Source organism: Tachyglossus aculeatus, unplaced genomic scaffold, assembly GCF_015852505.1.
Source record: "Tachyglossus aculeatus isolate mTacAcu1 unplaced genomic scaffold, mTacAcu1.pri SUPER_32, whole genome shotgun sequence".
Lineage (NCBI taxonomy): Eukaryota > Metazoa > Chordata > Mammalia > Monotremata > Tachyglossidae > Tachyglossus > Tachyglossus aculeatus.
In genome coordinates, this window is record NW_024044838.1 from 4,119,297 (window position 1) to 4,131,342 (window position 12,046).

General features: G+C 47.2%; 1 protein-coding gene across 1 annotated transcript; it reads left to right on the forward strand.

The window, feature by feature from the left end:
* Positions 1–3,173: 3,173 nt before the first annotated feature.
* Positions 3,174–7,533, forward strand: LOC119921911 (olfactory receptor 14A2-like). Its single transcript, XM_038741890.1, has 4 exons — positions 3,174–3,224; positions 3,417–3,605; positions 6,913–7,243; positions 7,388–7,533. The coding sequence occupies exons 1-4, from the start codon at positions 3,174–3,176 to the stop codon at positions 7,531–7,533; spliced, it is 717 nt and encodes a 238-aa protein (XP_038597818.1).
* Positions 7,534–12,046: the final 4,513 nt, after the last annotated feature.

Sequence of the window (12,046 nt, forward strand, 5' to 3'; positions counted from 1 at the left end):
GGTTGCGGGCTTGTGAGACGGGAAGGATGGTAGTGCCGTCAACAGTGATGGGAAAGTGAGGGAGAAGGCAGGGTTTGGGAGGGTAGACAAGGAGTTCACTCTTGGACATGTTGAGTTTTAGGTGGCAGGCAGGCATCCAGTTGGAGATGTCATCCAGATGGAGATGTCCTGAAGGCAGGAGGAAATGCGAGCCTGGAGGGAGGGGGAGAGAGCAGGGGCAGAGATGTATATTTGGGTGTCATCAGCGTAGAGATGATAGTTGAAGCCGTGGGAGCGAATGAGGACACCAAGGGAGTGAGTGTAGATCGAGAACAGAAGGGGACCAAGAACTGAACCTTGAGGAACCCCCACAGTAAGGGAATGGGAGGGGGGAGGAGGAGCCTGCAAAAGAGACTGAGAATGAACGACCAGAGAGATAAGAGGAGAACCAGGAGAGGACGGAGTCTGTGAAGCCAAGGTTGGATAGCGTTTTGAGGAGAAGGGAGTGGTCCACAGTGTCGACGGCAGCTGAGAGGTCGAGGAGGATTAGGATAGAATATGAGCCGTTGGATTTGGCAAGTAGGAGGTCATTGGTGACCTTTGAGAGGGCAGGTTCCGTGGAATGTAGGGGACGGAAGCCAGACTGGAGTGCGTCGAGGAAAGAGTTGGTGTTGAGGAATTCGAGGCAGCGTGTGTAGACAACTCATTCAAGGAGTTTGGAAAGGAATGGTAGGAGGGATATGGGGCGATGACTAGAAGGTTAGGTTGGGTCAAGAGGGCTTTTTTTTGGATGGGAGAGATATGGGCATGTTTGAAGGCAGAGGGGAAGGAACCAGTGGAGAGCGAGCGGTTGAAGATGTTTGAAGGGGGGGAAGGGACGGAGTGAGAGATTTCATGAGATGAGAGGGAATGGGGTCAGAAACACAGGTGGCCGGATTAGCACTTGAGAGGAGGGAGAAGAGCTCCTCTGAGGATACTGCTGGGAAGGATGGGAGAGTAGCAGAGAGTGGTGAGAGCCGGGCGGTTGGAGAAGGGGGAGAGTGACTTTGGGGAGGTCAGACCTGATGGATTTAATTTAATTAATGAAGTAGGAGGCCAGATCGTTGGGGGTGAGGGAAGGAGGAGGGGGAGGAACCGGGGGCTTGAGAAGGGAGTTGAATGTATGGAAGAGCTGACGGGGATGATGGGCATGGGTGTCAATAACGGAGGAGAAATAGTTTTGTCTGGTAGAGGAGAGGGCTGAGGTAAGGTAGGAAAGGATAACCTTCAAGTGAACGAGGTTGGCATGGTGTTTAGACTTTCGCCAGCACCGTTCGGCAGCTCGAACTTTTGTTTCTACTCCAGCAAGTGGAACAACATAGGCACACAACCTCTTAATGAATACAGCAAGGATATCATTATTAGTAATGACTATGAAAATATACTGATACACTCTTTAGCATGACTCTGGGGATGGGAATGAAAGTTAGAAAACGGGAAGAGGTATGAGAGAAGGGACGAAAGGATGATTTCAGCTCCATCTTTCTTGTAAAATCGTCCTCTCTCATCAATCCATCTTTCCTTCCTTCCATCCATCCGTCTTTCCAAACATTCATCTGTCCATCCATCCATCTTTCCAACCATTCATCTATCCATCCATCCATCAATCCGTCCATCCAGAGCAGGGGTTTGGTAGTCAGAGGTCGTAGGTTCTAATCCTGGTTCCGCACGCTACCTGTCTGTCATGTGACCTTGGGCAATTCACTTCACTTCTCTGTGCCTAAGTTCCCTTATCTGTAAAATGGGGGTTGAGACTGTGAGCCCCATGTGGGATAGGGACTGTGTCCAAACTGATTACCTTCTATCTACTCTAGCATTTAGAACAGTGCTTGGCACATAGTAAGTGCTAACAAAGACCATAATTATTGCTATTATTATTATCAACATTATTTATCGACCACAACCTGGGTGCAAACCACTGTAGTGAGCTCTCAGGAGAATTGAAAGGAGATAAAATTGCACTTTACCTACTTTCTAGGAGATTATGATCTATTGGGGAGATAGACACGGAATAAATTATGTAGAGGAGGAAGGAGAGAAGGGAAAGAAGCGAAAATTGATGAACGCTTTTTTCGCCATTCATTTTAGTTTCGGCCTCCTCAACCAAACGTAATTCTCTTGATATTTATTAAGTGCTTACTATGTGCCAAGCAAAGTATTTAGTGCTGGGGGAGATTCAGGACAACCTGATAGAACACAGATCGTGTCCCATGAGGTATTCACAGACGAAGTAGGAGGAAAAACAGGTATTGAAGCCTCATTTCACTATTGTGAAATTTAGTCACTGTCCCATGGCTATGCAGCAGATAACTGGGAGAGGTGGGATTAGAACCCAGATCCTCTGACTCCAAGCCTACGTTCTTCCCATAGTGCAACCTGCTTCTAGAGTTTGAAGCTGCTTGGTGCTTCCAATGGAATGGAAGCTCCTTGGAGGCAGTGATCTTACGTACTAATACCGTGTCCTCTTTAGGCAATCAATAAATAGAATTGATTGACAGACTTTTTCTTTCACCACCACCATCAGTGTCTCTAATTTGAAGTTTTCACTCCCTCTTCCTGTGCAGGGAGTCGACAGCATTCCCCATAAATGTTCGATGTCTCCACGGTGAACTTAAAGATCATTTTGAATTCAATAACTGTCTCTTCTCCATAGAGAATCACCAGCAAGTGTCCTGTCAGTTCCTTCACTCATCTCATCAGTTGACTCTAACTTTGACTCTTCCCTCATGAAATGTAGAAAGTCAATGCTGCCTCCCCAATATGCCCAACGTCTCAAAGGTGACGAGATTCCTCCTGCTAGGTTTCTCAGAGATCCGGGAGCTGCAGCTGGTCTAGACCACGATGTTCTTCCTGGTCTAACTGGTGGCACTGACAGGAAATCTCCTCATCGTTGCTGTCACCACTCTCGACTGGGACCTTCACACCTCCATGTACTTCTTCCTCAGGAACCTGTCCATCCTCGACCTCTGCCTCATCTCTGTCACGGTCCCGAAGTAGGTCGTCATCTCTTTGACCGATCATAGATTCATCGCCCTCCTGGGCTGTGTCGCCCAAGTCTTCGTGGTCTTTTTGTTCACATCAGAGCTGGTCATCCTCAAGGAGATGTCCAACAACCACTACACCGCATTCTTCTGCCCCCGTGTTATGAGCTCAACATGAACAATACGGCCTGTGGAAAAGTGGTCTCCGCCTCCTGGCTCAGCGGGGTGCTGTTTGGGGTCTTGTATTCTGCTGAACTTCCCTGAGCTTCTGCGGGTCCAACATCGTCCAGCAGTTCTGTGTCGTCCCTTCCCTGCTGACGATCTCCTGCTCCGAGGACCAGGCTCGCCATCGATGTCACCGTCACTGGTGGGGTAGCGTTATCTGTCAACTGCTTCATTTCCATCGTCTTCTCCTAGGTCCACATCTTCCAGAACGTACTGAGGATGCCGGCCACCAAGTGTCGGGCCAAAGCCTTATTATCCACCTACCTGCCTCACCTCACAGTCGTCACCATCTTCCACTCTATGACCTTCATCTCCTACCTCAAGCCCGTTTCAGACACCTCCTCAGTTCTGGACCTGCTTGTGTCCGTGACCTACACCCTGGTGCCCCTAGCCCTGAATCCCCTCATCTACAGCCTGAGGAACCGGGACATGGGACAAGGGGACACTCCTCTCCCCCTCCTCCCCCTCCCCATCCCCTCAGCCTTACCTCCTTCTCCTCCCCACAGCACCTGTATATATGTATATATGTTTGTACGTATTTATTACTCTATTTATTTATGTATTTTACTTGTACATATTTATTCTATTTATTTTATTTTGTTAATATGTTTTGTTTTGTTCTCTGTCTCCCCCTTCTAGACTGTGAGCCCAATGTTGGCTAGGGACCGTCTCTATATGTTGCTAACTTGTACTTCCCAAGCGCTTAGTAAAGTGCTCTGCACACAGTAAGCGCTCAATAAATGCGACTGAATGAATGAATGAATGAATGAATGAATGAATGAATGAATGAAGGCCGCCCTGGGGAGACTCCTAAAGGGGAGATTCCTCCTCCCTCCACTAAGGGACTAAATGTCTGTTTCCTTTTGCTGACTATCTCATTCCTCATCAGGGTTCTGACCCTGGGGATACCATATAAAGAGCTGTCCAAAGAGAAAGTCCAGCCCCGGAGGATTTGTCAATGTCTGGGACAGAGGCTGATAAGCCGTGTGTGAATGTAAGCCCGGGGTGGACAGGGATTGTCTCTATTTATTCTGAAGTATACTTAACAAGTGCTTAGTATAGTGTTCTGTACACAGTAGGCTCTCAATAAGTACGATTGACTGAATGAATGAATGAATGAATTTGACGGATCAAATCCTTGCTTCGAATCCATTCGTTCATCCATCCATCCATCTGTCCCTCTGTCTGTCTGTTCACCCATAGCTTGTATGTACTTCAGTGCTTATAACTGTCCCTGGAAAATAGTAAACAATTAGCACGTACCATTATGAAAAATAATCAGGGAAGGTCCCGTGGATTTAACAGAGTTTCAGGAAAGGGTTTTGAATAAAGGAAGCCCTGTGGTCTGGTGGATGTGAAGGGAGAACAAATTCCAATAAGGGGAAAGACGATGAGGTAGGGGTCTGAGTTGGGGGAGTAGGGAACGAGGCACAGTAAGATGGTGAGCTTGGGAGGAATGGAGAATGTAGGTAGAAATTGAGTAGGAGGAAACAATGCATAACAACTGATCGATCATATTTATTGAGTGCTTATTATGAGCAGAACTTGGTACTAAGCTCTTGGGAGAGTAAGATATAGCAATATAATAGGTTTGGTAGTCACATTCCCTGCCGATGTTGAGTTTACAGTCATGAGGGAATGTCTAAAATGGATTGCTGCAGATTTCAGATGGTCCCAAGCCCTGGCATGGGATGAAGTTCCAAAATGCAGAGCTTAACCAGAACACTATTATTAATCACAGAAAGGGAATGATGATTAGTGTGTTGATCTTGCCAAAGGAGTCCCAGAGTGGGAACCGCACGGGAATGGGAAGTTATTAAGGTTATAGGGGCAGGGTCCGCAGTGACCCCACCATCCCAGACTTCCGAGATTCCCGGACGGTCAGCTGGCTCAGCGGAGCCCCATCCTCTCACGGGGAATCCCCCAGGAATCAACCCGGCCGTCGTCTGAGAGGACGGTGCAACCATTCAGAGAGCCAAGAAATTGAGGGAGGATCCTGACAGCTCTCACACCTCAACCAGACCTTCCTGTCAACACTACCAGTGTTCAGGGCCGAAGAGATAAAGTGAGCCTCTCTCTCAATAGAAATCGATGCTCCCCAGACCAGGACCTCCTCCGTAACTCCGGAGAGGGAGCAAGGGAAAGGTGAGGGAAATTTCAATAGGGAACTGGGGTGATCTGGGTCAGAGTCACAATTTCTCTAAATTAAAAGCAGTGTTGTTTAGTGGAAAAAGCATAGGACCGGGAGTCGAGAGGACCCAGGTTTTAATCCCAGCTCTGCCACTGATCTAGTGTGTGACATTTGACAAGTCACTTCACTTCTTTGTGTCTCAATTACCTCATCCATAAAATGGGAATTAAGACTGTGAGCCCCGTGTGGGACGGGGACTGTGTCCAACCTGATTTGCCTGTATCCCCTGCAGTGCTTAGTACAGTGGACGACACATAGTAAGCAGTTTCAACAAATACCATTAAAAAATCCTGAGAGTAAGAACTTGTTGCTAAACCCAATTTTGCCATAATCCCTGCTGGAACGTGTCTTGACTAGGAATTTGCAAACTTCCATTCAACACTACGAGCCTGTTTGGACTCAGTGTGTTGTGTTGCAGGAAGAAATGGCTTGTACGTGTAGTGTCCAACAAAGTGAATTGTAGAGTACCAGCCTTCCTTAAGCACATCGTTTCCTGATTACACGACCCCTGCGTTCTAGATTTTCATAGCACAATTCAATCAATGGAACTTATTGAGCGCTTACTGTGGGCAGAAAACTGGACACAATCTCTGCTGATGTTTCAGAATAAAATAGATATCATCAACGTGGAAAGTTTCCCGTTGTGTCATGAATTGAGGCAGGAGGCAGGAGGAGATGACGAGGTGAGCTTCCCTTTCTAGACTGCAAGTTGGATGTGAGAAGGGAATGTGTCTACCAACGCTGATGTAGTGGATTCTCCCAAGTGCTTGGTACAGTGCTCTGCACACAGTAAGCGCTCAATAAATATCATTGATTGGTTAATGGATTGATTGAGGTTCATCTCCAGACAAGTGCATTACCTTGCGATGTGAGTTTCTCCCTGAATGTTTTTAATCCCTCTCTGAAATCAGGTCCTATCACGATGCCCAAGGACATCTTGCAGGACATGCCCAACGTCTCCAGGGTGAGGGAATTCCTCCTGTTGGGATTCTAGGAGATCAGAGAGCTGCAGCTGGTCCACGCCGTGCTGTTCCTCCTGGTCTACCTGGCGGTTAATAATAATGGCATTTATTAAGTGCTTACTATGTACAAAGCACTGTTCTAAGCGCTGGGGTATACAAGGTGATCAGGTTGTCCCACAGGGGGCTCGCAGTCTTCATCCCCATTTTACAGATGAGGTACCTGAGGCCCAGAGAAGTTAAGTGACTTGCCCAAAGTCACACAGCTGACAAGAGGCAGAGCCAGGATTCGAACCCATGACCTATGACTCCAAGGTCCGTGCTCTTTCCACTGAGCCACGCTTCTTCTCTAACAGAGAAGCAGGTTCTGACAGGGAATCTCCTCACCGTCACCGTCACCGTCCTCGACGGTCACCTCCACACCCCCATGTACTTCTTCCTCAGGAACCTGGCCCTCATTGACCTCTGCTTCACCTCTGTCACCGTCCCCAAATCCGTCACCATCTCTCTGACTAACTGCGGATCCATCTCCTTCTAGAGCAGTGCCACTCAGCTCTTCCTGGTAGTCCTGTTTGCTGCCTCGGAGTTTTTCATCCTCATGGCCATGTCCTTCGACTGCTATGCCGCTATCTGTCTCCCCGTGACCTATGAGTTCCTCATGAAACCAAGGGCTTCTGGGAAGATGGTTGATGCCTCCTGGCTCAGAGGAGGGCTGTTAGGGATTTTATTTTCAGCTTTGATCTTCTCCTTGCCCTTCTGCGGATCCAACGTTGTCCAGCATTTCTTATGTGACGTCCTGCCCCCGATGAAGATCATCTGCTCTGATCACTCCGCCATCGACGTGATCATGACCTTTGGGATAACCATAAGTGCGGTAGGCTTCATTTCCATTGTCGTCTTGTATGTGCGCAACTTCTGGGCTGTGCTGAGGATGCCGGCTGCCAAGGGCCAGGCCAAAACCTTCTCCACCTGCGTGCCCCATCTCGTCGTCGTCAACGTCTTCCTCTTCACAGGCATATTTGGTTATCTCAAGCCGCCTTCACACTCTTCCTCGATGTTCGACCTGCTGATGTCCGTGTTCTATGTCCGCCATCATGCCCCGGCCCTGAAATTCCTCATCTACAGCCTGCGGAACCAGGACATGAACGCTGCTCTGTGAACAGTCTTAAAAAGGAAAATCCTCCAGACTTCTTTATAGGTCGAAATGTCCGTTTCCTTGTGCTGATATTCAATCCACAGTCAATCAATCACATTTACTACAGGAGTGAAGTATGCTGTCTGGGTTGTAGTAGGAGAGTAGTGAGGTGAGGTAGGTGGGGGCAAGTTACTGAGTGCTTTAAAGCCGTGATGAGGAGTTTCAGTTTGATATGGAGGTGCATGGGTAAACGCTGGAGGTTCCCGAGGAGTGTGGAAACATGGATTGAAAATCTTTTATAGAAAAATGATCAGGTCCCTACCCAACAGTGGGCTCACAGTCTAAAAGGGGGAGACAGAGAACAAAGCAAAACATATCAACAAAATAAAATAAATAGAATAAATATGTACAAATAAAATACATAAATAAATAGAGTAATAAATACGTACAAACATATATACATATATACAGGTGCTGTGGGGAGGAGAAGGAGGTAAGGCTGAGGGGATGGGGAGGGGAGGAGGGGGAGAGACAGTGTCCCCCTGTCCCATGTCCCGAGTGAAGTATGGACTGGAGTAGGGAGAGACAGGAGGCCTGGGAGGTCAGCAAGGAGGCTGATAAAATCATCAAGATGGGAGAGAATAAGGGATTAGATTGACGTGGTAGCAGTTTGGATGGAGAGGAAAGAGCAGATTTTAGCGATGTTGCGAAGGGGGACCCGACAGGATTTAGTGATGGATTGAATTTGTGGGTTGAATGAAAGAGAGGATTCGAGGATAATGCCAAGGTTATGGGCTTGTGATACAGGAAGAATGGTGGATCATCCACAGTGATGGGAAAATCAAGGGGAAAAAAGGGGTTGGAAGGGGAGATAAAAGATTTGGTAGTCAGGTTTCCTGCCCAGGAGGAGCTTACAGTCTAGGGGGCATTAATTGTACCACTAGGATCCATGACACTTGAGTTCTAATGCCAACCCTTGGGTAACCAACTTAACCTCTCCGGGTCTCTCTGTAACATGAGGATTTGATACGTGCTTTATCTTTCTCTTATATTCTGAGCCTCTTATTGCCAGGGGCTTTGTCTGAGCTGATCATTTTGTTTCTACTCAGGACTCGTTACAGCCTTTTGCATGTAAATTGTTAATTAAGACTATAATGATAATGTTGATAATTATGATTATGATAATTAATTATGATTATGATCCGGAGCCCATGAATTTGTACTTCTTGGGTTAGATCCAGCTACCCCCTGCTGATTCTTGTAACAGTATATTTAGAGGGATCTTGTGATTGCTTTCTAGGGTATCTTCACTTCTGTTAATGATCATTATTATTATTATTATTATTATTATTATCATTATTACCAGTATTATTATGGTATTTGTTCAGCGCTTTCTTTGTGCCAGGCACTGTACTAAGCACTGGGATGGATACATTTCTCCTCCCTCCAAAGCCCTACTGAGAGCTCAACTCCTCCAGGAGGCCTTCCCAGACTGAATGTCCCTTTTCCTCTCCTCCTCCTCCCCTCCACATCGCTCCCCTCCCTCCCTCCCTCTGCCCTACCCCCTTCCCCTCCCCACATCACCTGTTTGTATTTGTACATATTTATTACTCTATTTATTTTATTAATGATGTGTATATAGTTATAATTCTATGTATTCTGATGGCATTGACACCTGTCTACCTGTTTTGTTTTGTTGTCTGTCTCCCCCTCCTAGACTGTGAGCCCGTTGTTGGGTAGGGACCATCTCTATATGTCGCCGACCTGTATTTCCCAAGCGCTTAGTACAGTGCTCTGCACACAGTAAGCTCTCAATAAATACGATTGAAAAAAATGAATGAATGAATGAATACAGGCAAATCGGGTTGAACACAGTCTCCTGTCCCACGTGGCCTTTACATTCTCAATCTCCATTTTACAGATAGGTAACTGAAGGACAGAGAATTGAAGGGACTTGCCCAAGGTCACAGAGCAGACTAGTGGCAGAGCTAGGATGAGAATATGGATGGATAGACCGCAATTATTCCTTGCATTGCTTTGATTTTTCCTAAAGTATTGGGTGTAGGAGGAATGTGGAATACCGATCTAATATCCGAGACATTTCAGCCTCCCAACTGTCCCAGGTCTGGGTGATTTTATTCAGTGGGCTGACCAAACATTCAATTAGGTGGTCTTCTAGACTGCTAGGTTGTTGTGGGCAGAGAACGTGCTAGCTGCTTTTGTTGTATTGTACTCTCCCATGATGTTAGTAGAGTGCTCTGCACATAATAAGTTCTCAATAACTACTTTTAACTGAGGATGATGATGATGATGATAATAGAAACAATTTAGGAATCAGTCAATCATATTTAGTGAGTGCATACGATATGCAGAGCACTGTTCTAAGTACTTGAGAGAGTGTAGTATAACAATATAACAGACACATTCTCTGACCACAGTGAGCTTACAGTCTGAAGTGGGAGACAGGCAATAATGTGAATAAATTCATTACAGATTTGGAAATAAGAGATGTGGAGCTGGGAAGGGGGTGAATAAAGAGAGCAATTCAGGGCGACGCAGAAGGGAGTGGATGAAAAGGAAAAGAGGACATAGCCACGGAAGGCCTCTTGGAGATGTCCTTCAGTAAAGCTTTGAAGAGGTGAAGAATAAGGCGCACTCTTTGGGTAGGTATGACTGTTGGAATAAGGGTAGTAAAAGATGGATACAGAGCCCATCCACTGCTCAGATCCATCTTCTCTCATCCAGCCATCTATCCATTCATACATTCATTCATCCATCCACTAGTTCATCACTGACATTGACTGAGCACATCTTGTGTGCCAAGTGCGGTAGCCAGTTTTTGGAGACTTCGTGACCTGCCCCACCCAGAATACCAAGGGGAGACGGAACTGAGGGCCCCTCAGGACCCACGCTTCCCCAGTGGGTGTGACGTTGATGGAAGGGGTTGGAGGGACAGGGAGGGACAAGGAGGCAGAAGGAAGATTCGGAGCCACTCTGGGGAGATGCTCACACTCGGGACCTATGTTGGTGTTCAGTCCAGGGCCGTGCCCCCTGACCGAGCAGGAGGCTTGCAGGAGGGGAGCATTGTCCTGTGCAGTGACCCCAACCATCACAAGCCCCTCCATCCTGATTGGTTTGTACCCACTCCAGTGCTTAGAACAGTGTCTGGCACATAGGAAGAGCTTAACAAATACTATTATCATTATTATTATTATCCACTGCCCAACCATGGCTACCACGCAGCCACCTGCTGGGCTTTGGCACTGTGGCACAGGCTTGGCAGTTCGGATGAGCTTACAGTCTATCCAGGCTCTCTGACAGTACTCTGGATAGAGTAAACGCTTAATAAAACGATTAAAGGAATGAAGGAATGACTCTTAGGCCCATGCTGTTTTCACTAGATCACACTACTTCACTTCACAAGTCACAGCACTGTTAACACGTTCACTCTCAGAAAGGAAAAGTAGCAGGTCGGTTAGAAAAACTTTATTCAGAAGAAGACATCGATACTAAGGAACGCAACACAAGGAGGAAATGTTTCCACATCGCGTGAGACTGATAGATTTTGCACAACTTCAACGGTCTGGGAAGGAAACAATGAATTTGTTAATTATGAAGGTTAAATGACTTACTGAAGAGAAGCAGCATGGACGAGTGGATAGAGCTCAGGCCAGGGAGTGAGAAAGACCTGGGTGACAATCCCGGCTCCGCCACTTGTCTACTGTGGGACCTTGGGCAAGTCACTTCACTTCTCTGTGGTTTCAGTTCCCTCTTTTGTAAAATGGAGATGAAGATTGAGCCCCTTGTCGGATATAAACTGGGTCCAACCTGTTAGCTTGTATCGAACCCAGAGCAATACCTTTTGAGGCAGAATTGTCCGTCACACACTGATCTTATCAGACGTCCCTCCGGACCCTGGGAAAGCCTCCTTTCAGCCAGAAAAGACAACTGTTCATATTTACCCCTCTGTAGGGTGTCTTAGCGAAGTGACTGATGGTAATATCAACACATAGAGACAGTTTATTTCTAGAGACAAATGTGTGGAAATCTCCTCTTTAGAACTCTCCCGATGGCGGCCTTTATGTCCTGGTTCCTCAGGATGTAAATGAGGGGCTTCAGACCAGGGGGTACCACTGCGTAGAACACGGACACCAGCAGGTCCAGCGTCGAGGAGGAGTCTAAGGGCGGCTTCAGATGGTCGGTGACGGCTGTCAAAATGACAATGATAACAATTGCGAGGTGAGGCAGGCAGGTGGAAAAGGAAAAGGCTTTGGCCCGGCTCTCGGTAGCCTGCATCCTCAGCACAGCCCAGAAGACATGCTCGTACGAGACGACGATGGGGACGAAGAAGACAAAGCCTAACGCTACCCTGATGGTCACGTTCACGTCGATGGCACCGTGGTCCTCGGAGCATGTGATCTTCGGTAGGGAGGGGACGTCACAGAAGAACTGAGGGACGACGTTGGAACTGCAAAAGGACAGGGAGAAAGTCGAAGCAGAATATAGGATCCCAAAAAGCCCCCCGCTGAGCCAGGTG

Excerpts from the sequence above, each read along its gene's own strand:
- LOC119921911 (XM_038741890.1), top strand. The coding sequence starts at position 3,174 with ATGAACAATACGGCCTGTGGAAAAGTGGTCTCCGCCTCCTGGCTCAGC. Across the intron at positions 3,225-3,416 it reads CCGCCTCCTGGCTCAGCGGG|GTCCACATCTTCCAGAACGT; the intron begins GTGCTGTTTGGG and ends GTCTTCTCCTAG. Across the intron at positions 7,244-7,387 it reads GACCTTTGGGATAACCATAA|GCATATTTGGTTATCTCAAG; the intron begins GTGCGGTAGGCT and ends TCCTCTTCACAG.